At 43.6% G+C, this 20,000-nt stretch overlaps 1 protein-coding gene across 1 annotated transcript in view; it reads left to right on the top strand.

The window, feature by feature from the left end:
* LOC124045396 (laminin subunit alpha-5-like) overlaps positions 1 to 20,000 on the top strand; it is a 255,140-nt gene that overhangs the window by 6,954 nt on the left and 228,186 nt on the right. The window contains 1 exon segment of the mRNA XM_046364693.1: positions 1,995 to 2,147. Coding sequence (XP_046220649.1) covers positions 1,995 to 2,147 — 153 coding nt within the window.

Consider the following 20,000-nt stretch of genomic DNA (forward strand, 5'->3'; position numbering starts at 1 on the left):
CAATCCGGCCATGATTGGGAGTTTGGCCTGGATTTGACCGGAGTAGGCAGTCATTGTAAATAAGAATTTGTTCTTAATTGACTTGCCTGGTTAAATAAAAAAACACCAATGTTATCATACAGAGTATACTATACTACAATATATTATATTATACTATACTACAATATATTATACTATATACTACAAATATGATACTATTTTTTTATTTTTCCTTTATTTAACCAGGCAAGTCAGTTAAGAACAAATTCTTATTTTCAATGACGGCCTGGGAACAGTGGGTTAACTGCCTGTTTAGGGGCAAAACGACAGATTTGTACCTTGTCAGCTCGGGGGTTTGAACTCGCAACCTTCCGGTTACTAGTCCAACGCTCTAACCACTAGGCTACCCTGCTACCCCAATATTAAACTATACTAAACTAAAATACAATATATTATACTATACTACAATATATTATACTATACTAAACTACAATATACTATACTACAATATATTATACTATACTAAACTACAATATACTATACTACAATATATTGTACTATACTATCCTACAATATATTATACTATATAACATTGTACTATACCATACTATACTATACTACAATATATTGTACTATACTATCCTACAATATATTACATTATACTAAACTACAATATATTATACTATACTACAATATATTATGCTATACAATATTATACTATACTACAATATATTATACTATACAATATTATACTGTACTATAATGAATTATACTATACTATATTATAGGTTAGGTTTCTTCCTGTACTTATACTGTACTACAATGAATTATACTATACTACAATATATTATACTGCACTATATTAAATGATACTATACTACAATATATTATACTATACTACAATATATTATACTATACTATATTATACGATACTATACTACAATGTATTATACTATACCAAAATATTTTATACTGCATTATACTATACTATACTACAATATATTATACTATACTTTATTGTACTATACTATACAAAACTACAATATATTATACTATACAATATTATATGGTACTATATTATATGACACTATACTATATTATATGCTACTATACTATATATGATATGGTACTATATTATATGACACTATACTATATTATATGCTACTATACTATATTAAACTATACTATACTATTCTAAACTACAATATATTATACTATACTATAGTATATGGTACTATACTGTATTATACTATACTATATTGTACTATACTATATTATATGGTACTATACTATATTGTATGACACTATACTATATTATATGGTACTATACTATATTAAACTATACTATACTATTCTAAACTACAATATACTATATTATAATGTATTACACTATACTACAGTGTATTATACTATACTATATTGTACTATACTATATTAAATGGTACTATACTATATTATATGATACTATACTATCTACCCTGATGAAGACAGCTTGGCTGTCGAAACGTTGGTAATTAAATTATTGCATCTGAGCTCCTAGAGTGTGCGGCTCTCTTTTATTTTCAAGTTTTCTACACCTCTAGCCAGCACCTCTAGCCAGCACCTCTAGCCAGCACCTCTAGCCAGCACCTCTAGCCAGCACCTCTAGCCAGCACCTCGAGCCAGCACCTCTAGCCAGCACCTCTAGCCAGCACCTCTAGCCAGCACCTCTAGCCAGCACCTCGAGCCAGCACCTCTAGCCAGCACCTCTAGCCAGCACCTCTAGCCAGCACCTCGAGCCAGCACCTCTAGCCAGCACCTCTAGCCAGCACCTCTAGCCAGCACCTCGAGCCAGCACCTCTAGCCAGCACCTCTAGCCAGCACCTCTAGCCAGCACCTCTAGCCAGCACCTCGAGCCAGCACCTCTAGCCAGCACCTCTAGCCAGCACCTCTAGCCAGCACCTCGTCTAAATAGGTGTGTTTCTTTTTCTTCTAGACTATACTCTCTATAACATACTATTTGCTGTGTTCTTCAGGGCCAGTACTGTGATACGTGCGCCATAGGGGACAGTGACAGAGCCCACCCCATCACCAATGCCATCGACGGGACAGAGAGGTGGTGGCAGAGCCCTCCTCTCTCCCGCAGCACAGAGTTCAACCAGGTCAACGTCACCTTGGACCTGGGACAGGTAGGACTTTATACTTTGCATGTATACACACACACACACACACACACACACACACACACACACACACACACACACACACACACACACACACACACACACACACACACACACACACACACACACACACACACACACACACACCGTTAAAGGTACGTATCATATTGTTTGTTTACTGAAACTGCCCATAAAGGTATCCGACCGTTAACCTCTTGGGGCTAGGGGGCAGCATTTTCACTTTTGGACAAATAGAGTGCACAATTTCAACTTCCTGCTACTCATGCCAAGAATATAAGATATGCATATTATTCATAGATGTGGATAGAAAACACTCTGAAGTTTCTAAAACTGTTTGAATCATGTCTGTGAGTTTAACATCAGGCTGGGAAATGTTAGTTTTGTTGAGGTGAATGTTCATCGTCATTAGTCTGGTTGGTTCTTCTATTAGCAGTGCTGATCACAACATTTTGTTAGCATGTTGTGTAGCATCGTGGATTATTTTGCTACTCCGAAAAGCCAGTGACGTGTCTGATTATCAATCGATGAGATGTTTCACAAAAAGACAAAGAAAGTCTAAGCATATCATTTTGCGATTGATTGGAGCGCGTCTAGGAAACTCCAAAAGGCGTTTTAAAACATGAACACGAAACTCCCATCCTTTTGAAAATATATTTTCTGTGCGTATCTGGATGAATGACAGTCCCAATTGAACACCCTATGCCTGCTCCCTACTAGTATCTAGGTCCAGACGTAGCTCATAGCAGGAAGGGCTCCCAGGTGGTGCAACAGGTATCATTTCTAGGTCAGATGTAGAGTTACGACCCACTGGTGCAACAGGTGTTGATTCACTCAGTCTCTTTATGTCTCTGTCTCTCCTCTTAGACACACACGCACATGCACACGCACACGCACACGCACACGCACACGCACACGCACACGCACACACACACACACACACACACACACACACACACACACACACACACACACACACACACACACACACACACACACACACACACACACACACACACACACACACACACACACACACACACACACACACACACACACACACACACACAATGGGACACACACACACACACTGGGTCACACACACACCCTGAGGGACACACACACACACGCTGGGACACACTTCTCCCATCCCCCCAGCTCCACATCTGTCCTGTCTCTCTCATGTCTGTGTGTTTTCACTGTAAGGTAATGTTGGACTGTACCACCTGTCACCTGATACAGCAGACAGAGTTCCCATTGGACAGAAACGGGTTGAATCACCGTTGTTTCCACCAATCAATGTGGAAAACTGATTGGATTTGCAAAGTGGGAGAAGAGCAGAGTGAGGAGCAGAGAGAGAGGAGCAGAGAGAGAGGAGCAGAGAGAGGAGCAGAGAGAGAGGAGCAGAGAGAGGAGCAGAGAGCGGAGCAGAGAGAGGAGCAGAGAGAGAGGAGCAGAGAGAGAGGAGCAGAGAGAGAGAGGAGCAGAGAGAGAGGAGCAGAGAGAGGAGCAGAGAGCGGAGCAGAGAGAGGAGCAGAGAGAGAGGAGCAGAGAGAGGAGCAGAGAGAGGAGCAGAGAGAGAGGAGCAGAGAGAGAGGAGCAGAGAGAGAGGAGCAGAGAGAGAGGAGCAGAGAGAGAGGAGCAGAGAGAGAGGAGCAGAGAGAGGAGCAGAGAGCGGAGCAGAGAGAGGAGCAGAGAGAGAGGAGCAGAGAGAGAGGAGCAGAGAGAGAGAGGAGCAGAGAGAGAGGAGCAGAGAGAGGAGCAGAGAGAGAGGAGCAGAGAGAGGAGCAGAGAGAGAGGAGCAGAGAGAGGAGCAGAGAGCGGAGCAGAGAGAGGAGCAGAGAGAGAGGAGCAGAGAGAGAGAGGAGCAGAGAGAGAGGAGCAGAGAGAGAGGTGCAGAGAGAGGAGCAGAGAGCGGAGCAGAGAGAGGAGCAGAGAGAGAGGAGCAGAGAGAGAGGAGCAGAGAGAGGAGCAGAGAGCGGAGCAGAGAGAGGAGCAGAGAGAGAGGAGCAGAGAGAGGAGCAGAGAGAGAGGAGCAGAGAGAGAGGAGCAGAGAGAGAGAGGAGCAGAGAGAGAGAGGAGCAGAGAGAGAGGAGCAGAGAGAGAGGTGCAGAGAGAGGAGCAGAGAGAGAGAGGAGCAGAGAGAGAGGACCAGAGAGAGAGGAGCAGAGAGAGGAGCAGAGAGAGAGAGGAGCAGAGAGAGAGGAGCAGAGAGAGGTGCAGAGAGAGGAGCAGAGAGAGGTGCAGAGAGAGAGAGGAGCAGAGAGAGGTGCAGAGAGAGAGAGGAGCAGAGAGAGAGAGGAGCAGAGAGAGAGGAGCAGAGAGAGAGGAGCAGAGAGAGAGGAGCAGAGAGAGGAGCAGAGAGACAGGAGCAGAGCTCTGTCTGAGAACCTCTCCATGGTACCCTAATAACTCTGTCTCAAACACACACACACACACACACACACACACACACACACAGGACTGTGGCGGTGATTAAACCAGCGTTGTTGAGTCTTGGTGTCGCTCATCATTTCACCGTTCTGACGTTATTAATGTTAATGTCCCGGCGGCTGTTTCTGCTAGCCTGTGTTGTTGAGTAAAGACAAGGTCTCGCTACGCTCTGCAACAACACTGAATCATTACATCGCTGTAATTAATAGGCTGTTTCTCTCTGATTGCAGGTTAACGTTAATATTGATCACAACTCGAATGAAGTAACAGTAACAGGATGCGGTGCATTGAGACGGTGTCCCTCTCAGAGCATTGTATTCTGCTGAGACAGACGGTGTCCCTCTCAGAGCATTGTATTCTGCTGAGACAGACGGTGTCCCTCTCAGAGCATTATATTCTGCTGAGACAGACGGTGTCCCTCTCAGAGCATTGTATTCTGCTGAGACAGACGGTGTCCCTCTCAGAGCATTGTATTCTGCTGAGACAGACGGTGTCCCTCTCACAGCATTGCATTCTGCTGAGACAGACGGTGTCCCTCTCAGAGCATTGTATTCTGCTGAGACAGACGGTGTCCCTCTCAGAGCATTGTATTCTGCTGAGACTGACGGTGTCCCTCTCAGAGCATTGCATTCTGCTGAGACAGACGGTGTCCCTCTCAGAGCATTGCATTCTGCTGAGACAGACGGTGTCCCTCTCAGAGCATTGTATTCTGCTGAGACAGACGGTGTCCCTCTCAGAGCATTGTATTCTGCTGAGACAGACGGTGTCCCTCTCAGAGCATTGTATTCTGCTGAGACCGACGGTGTCCCTCTCAGAGCATTGTATTCTGCTGAGACAGACGGTGTCCCTCTCAGAGCATTGTATTCTGCTGAGACAGACGGTATCCCTCTCTAGGCTGTCTCTCTTCCGTCCCTCAAATGCAGGAATGTAGGTGGGCTAGGAGGAAGGGGCTTGGTGCCTGTCGAGTGCAGACGGGTGTGTGCGCGTGCGAGTTTGTGTGTGCGGTTGAGTGTGTCAGTGATTATTTGTTGAGTTAGAAGCACCCACGTGAGAGACAGGTCAAGAGAGAGAGACAGGGAGAGAGAGAGAGACAGGGAGAGAGAGACAGGTCAAGTGAGACAGGGCAAGAGAGAGACAAGAAGAGAGAGAGACAGGTCAAGCGAGAGGGCAAGAGAGAGACAGGGAGAGAAAGACAGAGAGAGACAGGGAGAGAGAGGACAGCAACACATGAGAAAACAAAAAGATAATTACTTGACACATTGGAAAGGATTAACAAAAAAACAGAGCAAACTAGAATGCTATTTGTCCCTAAACAGAGAGGACACAGTGGCAGAATACCTGACCACTGTGACTGACCCAAACTTTAAGAAAGCTTTGACTATGTACAGACTCAGTGAGCATAGCCTTGCTATTGAGAAAGGTGGCCGTAGGCAGACATGGCTCTCAAGAGAAGACAGGCCCATGTGCTCACTACCCACAAAATGAGGTGGAAACTGAGCTGCACTTCCTAACCTCCTGCCAACCGTATGACCATATTAGAGATACATATTTCCCTCAGATTACACAGACCCACAAAGAATTAGAAAACAAACCTGATTTTGATAAACTCTCATATCTACTGGGTAAAATATCACAGTGTTCCATCACAGCAGCAAGATGTGTGACCAGAGAGAGAGAGAAAGACAGAGAGACAGACATGTTGACCCTCCGGAGGATAAGAAAGACATTGGAATGTTAATTAACCTGATTTGTGTCCCAACCTGTGAAGGGACCACAGATAAATGACCTCTCTCTTCCTTACCTAACTCTAACTGCTTAGGGACCACAGATAAATTACCTCTCTCTTCCTTACCTAACTCTAACTGCCCAGGGACCACAGCTAAATTACCTCTCTCTTCCTTACCTAACTCTAACTGCCCAGGGACCACAGCTAAATTTAAAATTCAAAACGTTAACTGTTTTTGTATATAATGTTTCGGCCATCGCTTCCTGTGACCGAAAAGAGCCTCTAGACATCAGAGCAGCGATCACTAACCTCAATTTGGTAGAAGAGTTCTCCATCAACTAGTCCGCGGTGCAGGACATACTGATCACTAGGCCCTAATCCCCGAGGCTCAGGAAGAGAAAGAGACACGTCCTTAAGAGAAGCAGTCACCCTGACAAAACTACGTTGGCGAATAGATAAACCACCTCTACCTTCCATTCTATTGGCGAGCGTACAATCACTGGAGAATAAACTGGACGAGCTCCGTTGGAGACTGTCCTATCAGCGGGACCTGAAGTACTGGAATATTCCGTGTTTCTCTGAGTCGTTGCTGAACAAGGACATGGATAATATACAGTCCATCGAGCAGTTTTTAAAGCTGCTCAATGGGGAAGCTCAATGGGGAAGCTCAATAGGGAGGTCCCTGTCTCTCTGTTAAGAGCCGACAGGAAGTCTCAAGGTTCTAGAATCCCTCAAGGTTCTAGAATCCCTCAAGGTTCTAGAATCCCTCAAGGTTCTAGAATCCCTCAAGGTTCCAGAATACCTCAAGGTTCTGCTCTCCAGAGGCTCCTCTCCTGGTGGCCAGTGATTTCAGTTTGACCAGTTTCTACCAGGATGTCACCTGGGCAACTAGAGGTGACAAAACTCTAGAGCCCCTTTACTCCACACAAAGAAATGCATAGAAAGCTCTCCCTCGTCCTCCATTTGGCAAATGTGACCATAACTCTATCCTCCTGATTCCTGCTAACAAACAAAAACTCAAACAGGAAGTACCAGTGACACGCCAAATACAGAAGTGGTCCGATGAAACGGTTGCTAAGCTACAGTTTTGTCTGCGTATGTTCCGGGAGTTTCTCCGATGGCTTTGAGGAATACACCACATCAGTCATCGGCTTCATTAATAAGTGCATCAACGATGTCGTCCCTAAAGTGACTGTACGTACATATCCCAACCAGAAGCCATGGATTACAGGCAACATCCGCACTGAGCTAAAGGCTAGAGCTGCCACTTTCCAGGAGGGGGCCTCTAACCTGGAAGCTTATAAGAAATACCACTATGTCCTCAGACGAACCATCAAACAGGCTAAGCATCAATAAAGGACTAAGATCAAATCCTACTACGCCGTTTCTGAAGCTCGTTGCAAACTATCACAAATGATGAAAGAAAACCCTACCGTGAGCTGCCCAGTGACGCAAGCCTACCAGGATAGCTAAATGCCTTCTATGTTCGCTTCAAGGCAAACAACACTAAACCATGTATAAAGCCATGTTATTACCTCGTACCCCTACACATGGACTCAGTACTGGTACCCTGTGTATAAAGCCATTTTATTGCCTCGTACCCCTACACATTTACAATTCTACACATTTTGACATGGGAAGGGTGAGAAAAGGTTGCAATTTTAAAGCTAATTTATCCCAATTCTACACATTTTGACATGTGTTTCCCTTTCCCTTTCTGTTGTACAACTGACTAGGTATCCCCCCTTTCTGTTGTACAACTGACTAGGTATCCCCCTTTCTGTTGTATAACTGACTAGGTATCCCCCTTTCTGTTGTATAACTGACTAGGTATCCCCCTTTCTGTTGTATAACTGACTAGGTATCCCCCCTTTCTGTTGTACAACTGACTAGGTATCCCCCCCTTTCCCTTTCTATTGTATAACTGACTAGGTATCCCCTTTCTGTTGTATAACTGACTAGGTATCCCCCTTTCCCTTTCTGTTGTATAACTGACTAGGTATCCCCCCTTTCTGTTGTATAACTGACTAGGTATCCCCCTTTCTGTTGTATAACTGACTAGGTATCCCCCTTTCTGTTGTATAACTGACTAGGTATCCCCCTTTCTGTTGGACAACTGACTAGGTATCCCCCCTTTCCAACTGACTAGGTATCCCCCCTTTCTGTTGTATAACTGACTAGGTATCCCCCCTTTCCTTTCTGTTGTATAACTGACTAGGTATCCCCCTTTCCTTTCTGTTGTATAACTGACTAGGTATCCCCCCTTTCCCTTTCTGTTGTATAACTGACTAGGTATCCCCCCTTTCCTTTCTGTTGTATAACTGACTAGGTATCCCCCTTTCTGTTGTATAACTGACTAGGTATCCCCCCTTTCTGTTGTATAACTGACTAGGTATCCCCCTTTCTGTTGTATAACTGACTAGGTATCCCCCTTTCTGTTGGACAACTGACTAGGTATCCCCCTTTCCAACTGACTAGGTATCCCCCTTTCTGTTGTATAACTGACTAGGTATCCCCCTTTCCCTTTCTGTTGTATAACTGACTAGGTATCCCCCCTTTCTGTTGTATAACTGACTAGGTATCCCCCCTTTCTGTTGTATAACTGACTAGGTATCCCCCTTTCTGTTGTATAACTGACTAGGTATCCCCCTTTCTGTTGGACAACTGACTAGGTATCCCCCTTTCTGTTGTATAACTGACTAGGTATCCCCCTTTCTGTTGGACAACTGACTAGGTATCCCCCTTTCCAACTGACTAGGTATCCCCCTTTCTGTTGTATAACTGACTAGGTATCCCCCCTTTCCTTTCTGTTGTATAACTGACTAGGTATCCCCCTTTCCTTTCTGTTGTATAACTGACTAGGTATCCCCCCCCTTTCCCTTTCTGTTGTATAACTGACTAGGTATCCCCCCTTTCCTTTCTGTTGTATAACTGACTAGGTATCCCCCTTTCTGTTGTATAACTGACTAGGTATCCCCCTTTCCTTTCTGTTGTATAACTGACTAGGTATCCCCCTTTCCTTTCTGTTGTATAACTGACTAGGTATCCCCCTTTCCTTTCTGTTGTATAACTGACTAGGTATCCCCCCTTTCCCTTTCTGTTGTATAACTGACTAGGTATCCCCCTTTCCTTTCTGTTGTATAACTGACTAGGTATCCCCCTTTCCTTTCTGTTGTATAACTGACTAGGTATCCCCCTTTCCTTTCTGTTGTATAACTGACTAGGTATCCCCCTTTCCTTTCTGTTGTATAACTGACTAGGTATCCCCCTTTCCTTTCTGTTGTATAACTGACTAGGTATCCCCCTTTCTGTTGTATAACTGACTAGGTATCCCCCTTTCCTTTCTGTTGTATAACTGACTAGGTATCCCCCTTTCCTTTCTGTTGTATAACTGACTAGGTATCCCCCTTTCCTTTCTGTTGTATAACTGACTAGGTATCCCCCTTTCTGTTGTATAACTGACTAGGTATCCCCCTTTCCCTTTCTGTTGTATAACTGACTAGGTATCCCCCTTTCTGTTGTATAACTGACTAGGTATCCCCCTTTCTGTTGTACAACTGACTAGATATCCCCCTTTCTGTTGTACAACTGACTAGGTATCCCCCTTTCTGTTGAACAACTGACTAGGTATCCCCCCTTTCTGTTGTACAACTGACTAGATATCCCCCTTTCTGTTGGACAACTGACTAGATATCCCCCTACAGTAAGGTGTAATCATACCAGAGATAGTGGAAGAAAACATTTCTCTGGCTGCGTCCCAAACACCAGATAACCAGAAAACACCAGAGAACTAGAGAACACCAGAGAACTAGAGAACACCAGAGAACACCAGAGAACTAGAGAACACCAGAGAACTAGAGAATGCCAGAGAACTAGAGAACACCAGAGAACTAGAGAACACCAGAGAACTAGAGAACACCAGAGAACTAGAGAATGCCAGAGAACACTAGAGAACTAGAGAACACTAGAGAACACCAGATAACCAGAGAACACCAGATAACACCAGAGAACTAGAGAACACCAGAGAACTAGAGAACACCAGAGAACTAGAGAACACCAGAGAACTAGAGAACACCAGATAACTAGAGAACACCAGAGAACTAGAGAATGCCAGAGAACACTAGAAAACTAGAGAACACTAGAGAACACCAGATAACCAGAGAACACCAGATAAAACCAGAGAACTAGAGAACACCAGAGAACACTAGATAACACCAGAGAACTAGAGAACACCAGAGAACTAGAGAACACCAGAGAACTAGAGAACACTAGAGAATGCTAGAGAATACTAGAGAACTAGAGAACACTAGAGAACACTAGAGAATGCTAGAGAACTAGAGAACACCAGATAACACCAGATAACTAAATAACACCAGAGAACACTAGATAACACCAGAGAACTAGAGAACACCAGAGAACTAGAGAACACCAGAGAACGCTAAGGATTACTAAAGAACACCAGAGAACTTGAGAACACCAGAGAACACTAAAGAACGCTAGAGAATGCTAGAGAATGCTAGAGAATGCTAGAGAATTCTAGAGAATACTAGAGAACATCAGAGAACACCAGAGAACTAGAGAACCCCAGAGAACTAGAGAACACTAGAGAATGCTAGAGAATACTAGAGAACATCAGAGAACACCAGAGAACACTAAAGAACGCTAGAGAATGCTAGAGAATTCTAGAGAACATCAGAGAACACCAGAGAACTAGAGAACCCCAGAGAGCTAGAGAACACTAGAGAATGCTAGAGAATACTAGAGAACATCAGAGAACACCAGAGAACTAGAGAACACCAGAGAACTAGAGAACACCAGAGAACTAGAGAACACTAGAGAATGCTAGAGAATACTAGAGAACATCAGAGAACACCAGAGAACTAGAGAACACCAGAGAACTAGAGAACACTAGAGAATGCTAGAGAATACTAGAGAACTAGAGAACTAGAGAACACTAGAGAACTAGAGAACGCTAGGGAATGCTAGAGAATACTAGAGAACATCAGAGAACACCAGAGAACTAGAGAACATCAGAGAACTAGAGAACACCAGAGAACTAGAGAACATCAGAGAACTAGAGAACACCAGAGAACTAGAGAACACCAGAGAACTAGAGAACACTAGAGAATGCTAGAGAACACCAGAGAACACTAGAGAATGCTAGAGAACACCAGAGAGCTTGAGAACACTAGAGAATGCTAGAGAACACCAGAGAGCTTGAGAACACCAGAGAATGATAGAGAACGCTTGAGAATGCTAGAGAACACCATAGAGCTAGAGAACACCAGAGAATACCAGAGAACACTAGAGAATGCTAGAGAACATCAGAGAACACCATAGAGCTAGAGAACACCAGAGAATACCAGAGAACACCAGAGAATGATAGAGAACGCTTGAGAATGCTAGAGAACACCATAGAGCTAGAGAACACCAGAGAATACCAGAGAACACTAGAGAATGCTAGAGAACATCAGAGAACACTAGAGAATGCTAGAGAACACCATAGAGCTAGAGAACACCAGAGAACACCAGAGAACACTAGAGAATGCTAGAGAACATCAGAGAACACTAGAGAATGCTAGAGAACACCAGAGAGCTAGAGAACACCAGAGAACACCAGAGAACACTAGAGAATGCTAGAGAACACCATAGAGCTAGAGAACACCAGAGAACACCAGAGAACACTAGAGAATGCTAGAGAACACCAGAGAGCTTGAGAACACCAGAGAATGATAGAGAACGCTTGAGAATGCTAGAGAACACCATAGAGCTAGAGAACACCAGAGAATACCAGAGAACACTAGAGAATGCTAGAGAACATCAGAGAACACCATAGAGCTAGAGAACACCAGAGAACACCAGAGAACACTAGAGAATGCTAGAGAACATCAGAGAACACCAGAGAACACTAGAGAATGCTAGAGAACATCAGAGAACACTAGAGAATGCTAGAGAACAGCAGAGAGCTAGAGAACACCAGAGAACACCAGAGAACACTAGAGAATGCTAGAGAACACCATAGAGCTAGAGAACACCAGAGAACACTAGAGAATGCTAGAGAACACCATAGAGCTAGAGAACACCAGAGAATACCAGAGAACACTAGAGAATGCTAGAGAACATCAGAGAACACTAGAGAATGCTAGAGAACACCAGAGAGCTAGAGAACACCAGAGAACACCAGAGAACACTAGAGAATGCTAGAGAACACCATAGAGCTAGAGAACACCAGAGAACACCAGAGAACACTAGAGAATGCTAGAGAACACCAGAGAGCTTGAGAACACCAGAGAATGATAGAGAACGCTTGAGAATGCTAGAGAACACCATAGAGCTAGAGAACACCAGAGAATACCAGAGAACACTAGAGAATGCTAGAGAACATCAGAGAACACCATAGAGCTAGAGAACACCAGAGAATACCAGAGAACACCAGAGAATGATAGAGAACGCTTGAGAATGCTAGAGAACACCATAGAGCTAGAGAACACCAGAGAATACCAGAGAACACTAGAGAATGCTAGAGAACATCAGAGAACACTAGAGAATGCTAGAGAACACCATAGAGCTAGAGAACACCAGAGAACACCAGAGAACACTAGAGAATGCTAGAGAACACCAGAGAGCTTGAGAACACCAGAGAATGATAGAGAACGCTTGAGAATGCTAGAGAACACCATAGAGCTAGAGAACACCAGAGAATACCAGAGAACACTAGAGAATGCTAGAGAACATCAGAGAACACCATAGAGCTAGAGAACACCAGAGAATACCAGAGAACACCAGAGAATGATAGAGAACGCTTGAGAATGCTAGAGAACACCATAGAGCTAGAGAACACCAGAGAATACCAGAGAACACTAGAGAATGCTAGAGAACATCAGAGAACACTAGAGAATGCTAGAGAACACCAGAGAACACCAGAGAACACTAGAGAATGCTAGAGAACATCAGAGAACACCAGAGAACACTAGAGAATGCTAGAGAACATCAGAGAACACTAGAGAATGCTAGAGAACACCAGAGAGCTAGAGAACACCAGAGAACACCAGAGAACACTAGAGAATGCTAGAGAACACCATAGAGCTAGAGAACACCAGAGAACACCAGAGAACACTAGAGAATGCTAGAGAACATCAGAGAACACTAGAGAATGCTAGAGAACACCATAGAGCTAGAGAACATCAGAGAACACCAGAGAACACTAGAGAATGCTAGAGAACTAGAGAACACTAGAGAATGCTAGAGAACACCCCGGAATTGCCAGGATCGTAAAACTGACTGGATTGTGTTTGTTTCATTGTTCACTGTAAGGCACTACAAACATGAAAGCAATATGTCACTTTTACGGCAACCCCACCGAATTCACATAGAAATGTGAGTTATTCTACTCATTCTACTTGAAAGCATGTCTAAGAATTGGCAGATCTGTTCTATGTGCGCTATTTCTATGCTTCCCATTATTAAATGTAGTTTTTGCTTCTTTTACTTCCGTTGTTTGTACAATATAGCTTCAAAAAGCTGAAAAGACTATATTTTAGGTTATGGAAAACATATTCCACAGCAGTTTAGATGGTACAATGATTCTCTACACTATACTAGCTCATTTTGTTTTTATTTTGTCACATAAACTGAAATTAGGCTACGTATTAGAGTTTTAGTAACCAGGAAATGGAGGGGTGATTACTGCGTAGGGCTTCTTTAAAGCCTGATGCCTTTGTCCATTTAGACTCTTCTGTTGTGAGTGCTATGACCCTAACCAACTATGACTGGAGTTATGTCCATATGGGAAAGGTCAGTGAGGCTCTTATCCCTCTCTAATGGTCTGTGGTTTCCTAGTTTACTTCTTCTGTAGTGTGGGTCATTTCCCCTCTTTCTTTCTTTCTTTCTTTCTTTCTTTCTTTCTCTCTCTCTCTCTCTCTCTCTCTCTCTCTCTCTCTCTCTCTCTCTCTCTCTCTCTCTCTCTCTCTCTCTCTCTCTTTCTTCCTCCCTCTTCCCCCTCTCTCTCACTGTCTCTCTCTCTCTCTCTCTCTCTCTCTCTCTCTCTCTCTCTCTCTCTCTCTCTCTCCCTCTCTCTCTCTCTCTCTCTCTCTCTACTATATCTCTCTCTCTGTCTCTCTACTATATCTCTCTCTGTCACTCTTTCTCTCTCTCTCTCTCTACTATCTCTCTCTCTCTTTCTCTCTCTCTCTCTCTCTCTCTACTATCTCTCTCTCTCTCTCTCTCTCTCTCTCTCTCTCTCTCTCTCTCTCTCTCTCTCTCTCTCTCTCTCTCTCTCTCTCTCTGTCACACTGTTAACTAAAGTACGCCATTGTTTGACATGTGCAGCAGAGGGCATGGCGCCAACAGGGCAGAAAAAACGTTTCCTGGCATTGATATGGATTTTTAAAATTATATGTCACTACTCACTCTTACTGTGTATCCCAAATGGCACCCTGTCCCCTATTTAGTGCACTACTTTTGGCCAGGGCCTATAGAACCCTATTCCCTATTTAGTGCACTACTTTTGGCCAGGGCCTATACGGTGGACTGTACACAAGGAGCCGTGAATAATATTTTGTGGTTCAAAAGATTCTCACATTCTCAGGGGGAACCTTTTCAGGTCAAAAAGGTTCCTTGAGGAACCGCCATCGCCCCGCCCCCCGAAAAGGTTATACGAGGAACCTCTGTGTAAAGGTTCTAACATGAACCTCTGAGTAAAGGTTCTAACAGGAACAGGAACCTCTGTGTAAAGGTTCTAACAGGAACAGGAACCTCTGTGTAAAGGTTCTAACAGGAACAGGAACCACTGTGTAAAGGTTCTAACAGGAACAGGAACCTCTGTGTAAAGGTTCTAACAGGAACCTATGTGTAAAGGTTCTAACAGGAACCTCTGTGTAAAGGTTCTAACAGGAACAGGAACCTCTGTGTAAAGGTTCTAACAGGAACCGCTTTGTAAAGGTTCTAACATGAACCTCTGTGTAAAGGTTCTAACAGGAACAGGAACCTCTGTGTAAATGTTCTAACAGGAACCACTTTGTAAAGGTTGTAACAGGAACCTCTGTGTAAAGGTTCTAACAGGAACCACTGTGTGATGGGAAGGGTTCAGTTGTTTTTCCTCTCCCTTTTGATATCTCGTCTCATCGCTGCAACTCCCCAACGGGCTCGGGAGAGGCGAAGGTCGAAACACGACCCACCAAGCCGTGCTTCTTAACACCTGCTCGCTTAATATGAAAATAAATCAAATTGTATTTGCCACAAGCGCCGAAAACAACAGGTGTAGACATTACCGTGAAATGCTTCCTTACAAGCCATTAACCAACAGCCCTTAACCAACAGCCCTTAACCAACAGCCCTTAACCAACAGCCATTAACCAACAGCCCTTAACCAACAGCCATTAACCAACAGCCCTTAACCAACAGCCATTAACCAACAGCCATTAACCAACAGCCCTTAACCAACAGCCATTAACCAACAGCCCTTAACCAACAGCCCTTAACCAACAGCCCTTAACCAACAGCCCTTAACCAACAGCCCTTAACCAACAGCCATTAACCAACAGCCATTAACCAACAGCCATTAACCAACAGCCCTTAACCAACAGCCCTTAACCAACAGCCATTAACCAACAGCCATTAACCAACAGCCATTAACCAACAGCCCTTAACCAACAGCCCTTAACCAACAGCCCTTAACCAACAGCCCTTAACCAACAGCCATTAACCAACAGCCCTTAACCAACAGCCCTTAACCAACAGCCCTTAACCAACAGCCATTAACCAACAGCCCTTAACCAACAGCCCTTAACCAACAGCCATTAACCAACAGCCCTTAACCAACAGCCCTTAACCAACAGCCCTTAACCAACAGCCCTTAACCAACAGCCATTAACCAACAGCCCTTAACCAACAGCCCTTAACCAACAGCCCTTAACCAACAGCCCTTAACCAACAGCCATTAACCAACAGCCCTTAACCAACAGCCATTAACCAACAGCCCTTAACCAACAGCCCTTAACCAACAGCCATTAACCAACAGCCCTTAACCAACAGCCATTAACCAACAGCCCTTAACCAACAGCCCTTAACCAACAGCCCTTAACCAACAGCCATTAACCAACAGCCCTTAACCAACAGCCATTAACCAACAGCCCTTAACCAACAGCCCTTAACCAACAGCCCTTAACCAACAGCCCTTAACCAACAGCCCTTAACCAACAGCCCTTAACCAACAGCCATTAACCAACAGCCCTTAACCAACAGCCCTTAACCAACAGCCCTTAACCAACAGCCATTAACCAACAGCCCTTAACCAACAGCCATTAACCAACAGCCATTAACCAACAGCCCTTAACCAACAGCCCTTAACCAACAGCCCTTTACCAACAGCCCTTAACCAAAATAAAGTGGGAAAAAAGGGGGAGAGGTGGTTTTCTCCTCTCTCTCTCTCTCTCTCTCTCTCTCTCTCTCTCTCTCTCTCTCTCTCTCTCTCTCTCCCTCTCTCTCTCTCTCTCTCTCTCTCTCTCTCTCTCTCTCTCTCTCTCTCTCTCTCTCTCTCTCTCTCTCTCTCTCTCTCTCTCTCTCTCTCTCTCTCTCTCTCTCTCTCTCTCTCTCTCTCTCTCTCCCCTCTCTCTCTCTCTCTCTCTCTCTCTCTCTCTCTCTCTCTCTCTCTCTCTCTCTCTCTCTCTCTCTCTCTCTCTCTCTCTCTCTCTCTCTCTCTCTCTCTCTCTGTCTCTCTCTCTCTCTGTCTCTCTCTCTCTCTCTCTCTCTCTCTCTCTCTCTCTCTCTCTCTCTCTCTCTCTCTCTCTCTCTCTCTCTCTCTCTGTCTCTCTCCTCTCTCTCTCTCTCTCTCTCTCTCTCTCTCTCTCTCTCTCTCTCTCTCTCTCTCTCTCTCTCTCTCTCTCTCTCTCTCTCTCTCTCTCTCTCTCTCTCTCTCTCTCTCTCTCTCTCTCTCTCTCTCTCTCTCTCTCTCTCTCTCTCTCTCTCTCTCTCTCTCTCTCCCTCTCTCTCTCTCTCTCTCTCTCTCCCTCTCCCTCTCTCTCTCTCTCTCTCTCCCTCCCTCTCTTAGTCTTATCCAGAGTGACTAATAGTCTTATCCAGAGTGACTTAGAGTTAGTCCATTTATCCCAGTAGTTAGTATATTCAGATAGCTAGGTGAGACAACCACATATCACGGTAGTTAATATATTCAGATAGCTAGGTGGGACAACCACATATCACAGTAGTTAGTATATTCAGATAGCTAGGTGGGACAACCACATATCACAGTAGTTAGTATATTCAGATAGCTAGGTGAGACAACCACATATCACAGTAGTTAGTATATTCAGATAGCTAGGTGAGACAACCACATATCACAGTAGTTAGTATATTCAGATAGCTAGGTGAGACAACCACATATCACAGTAGTTAGTATATTCAGATAGCTAGGTGGGACAACCACATATCACAGTAGTTAGTATATTCAGATAGCTAGGTGAGACAACCACATATCACAGTAGTTAGTATATTCAGATAGCTAGGTGAGACAACCACATATCACAGTAGTTAGTATATTCAGATAGCTAGGTGAGACAACCACATATCACAGTAGTTAGTATATTCAGATAGCTAGGTGAGACAACCACATATCACAGTAGTTAGTATATTCAGATAGCTAGGTGAGACAACCACATATCACAGTAGTTAGTATATTCAGATAGCTAGGTGGGACAACCACATATCACAGTAGTTAGTATATTCAGATAGCTAGGTGAGACAACCACATATCACAGTAGTTAGTATATTCGGATAGCTAGGTGAGACAACCACATATCACACAGTAGTTAGTATATTCAGATAGCTAGGTGAGACAACCACATATCACACAGTAGTTAGTATATTCAGATAGCTAGGTGAGACAACCACATATCACACAGTAGTTAGTATATTCAGATAGCTAGGTGAGACAACCACATATCACAGTAGTTAGTATATTCAGATAGCTAGGTGAGACAACCACATATCACAGTAGTTATATTTTACACACATATGAAGGTACCATAAGCAATCATATCAGATAAAAACCATAATTGATGTATATAGCGTTTTCGAACAAAGAAAAATAAAAACATGTTTTTACTGTCACGTGCAAGGAAAGGTGCAGTGAAATGTGTTGTTTTCCAGGGCCAGCGATAGTACTTTGACACTCCTGGCTACGTGCCTTGCTCAACGAGGCACATCGACAGATTTTTGCACCTTGTCTGCTTGGGAATTCAACGGGCATCCTCTCAGTTACTGTCCCAACGCTCTACCCACTAGGCTACCTTGCTGCCCTCTAATATGACTGTCAGATAGATGGGAGTAGGATAGGATACTGTGTGTCCTCTATTCATTCTATTTCTATGTTCAGCATGCAGTTCCAGCATGTGATTTTCGTAGCAGGTTAGGTGGGCATTTTCCCCCTAGCCCTAACCCTAGCTTTTTTTCTAACCTTAACCTAATTCTCTTAACCTGCTACATTAGTTCTCCTAACCTGCTACATTAGTTCTAAGCTGCTACCTTAGTTCTCCTAACCTGCTACCTTAGTTCTCCTAACCTGCTACTTTAATTATCCTAACCTGCTACATTAGTTCTCCTAACCTGCTACATTAGTTCTAACCTGCTACCTTAATTATCCTAACCTGCTACATTAGTTCTAACCTGCTACCTTAATTATCCTAACGTGCTACATTAGTTCTCCTAACCTGCTACATTAGTTCTAACCTGCTACATTAGTTCTCCTAACCTGCTACATTAGTTCTCCTAACCTGCTACATTAATTATCCTAACCTGCTACATTAGTTCTAACCTGCTACCTTAATTATCCTAACCTGCTACATTAGTTCTCCTAACCTGCTACCTTAATTATCCTAACCTGCTACATTAGTTCTAACCTGCTACCTTAATTATCCTAACCTGCTACATTAGTTCTAACCTGCTACCTTAATTATCCTAACCTGCTACATTAGTTCTAACCTGCTACCTTAATTATCCTAACCTGCTACATTAGTTCTAACCTGCTACCTTAATTATCCTAACCTGCTACATTAGTTCTCCTAACCTGCTACATTAGTTCTCCTAACCTGCTACCTTAATTATCCTAACCTGCTACATTAGTTCTCCTAACCTGCTACCTTAATTATCCTAACCTGCTACATTAGTTCTAACCTGCTACCTTAATTATCCTAACCTGCTACATTAGTTCTAACCTGCTACCTTAATTATCCTAACCTGCTACATTAGTTCTAACCTGCTACCTTAATTATCCTAACCTGCTACATTAGTTCTCCTAACCAGCTACATTAGTTCTCCTAACCTGCTACTTTGATTATCCTAACCTGCTACATTAGTTATCCTAACCTGCTACCTTAATTATCCTAACCTGCTACATTAGTTCTCCTAACCTGCTACATTAGTTCTCCTAACCTGCTACCTTGATTATCCTAACCTGCTACATTAGTTCTCCTAACCTGCTACATTAGTTCTCCTAACCTGCTACATTAGTTCTCCTAACCTGCTACTTTGATTATCCTAACCTGCTACATTAGTTCTCCTAACCTGCTACCTTGATTATCCTAACCTGCTACATTAGTTCTCCTAACCTGCTACATTAGTTCTCCTAACCTGCTACCTTGATTATCCTAACCTGCTACATTAGTTCTCCTAACCTGCTACATTAGTTC

The sequence above is a fragment of the Oncorhynchus gorbuscha genome, linkage group LG10 (assembly GCF_021184085.1).
Source record: "Oncorhynchus gorbuscha isolate QuinsamMale2020 ecotype Even-year linkage group LG10, OgorEven_v1.0, whole genome shotgun sequence".
NCBI lineage: Eukaryota > Metazoa > Chordata > Actinopteri > Salmoniformes > Salmonidae > Oncorhynchus > Oncorhynchus gorbuscha.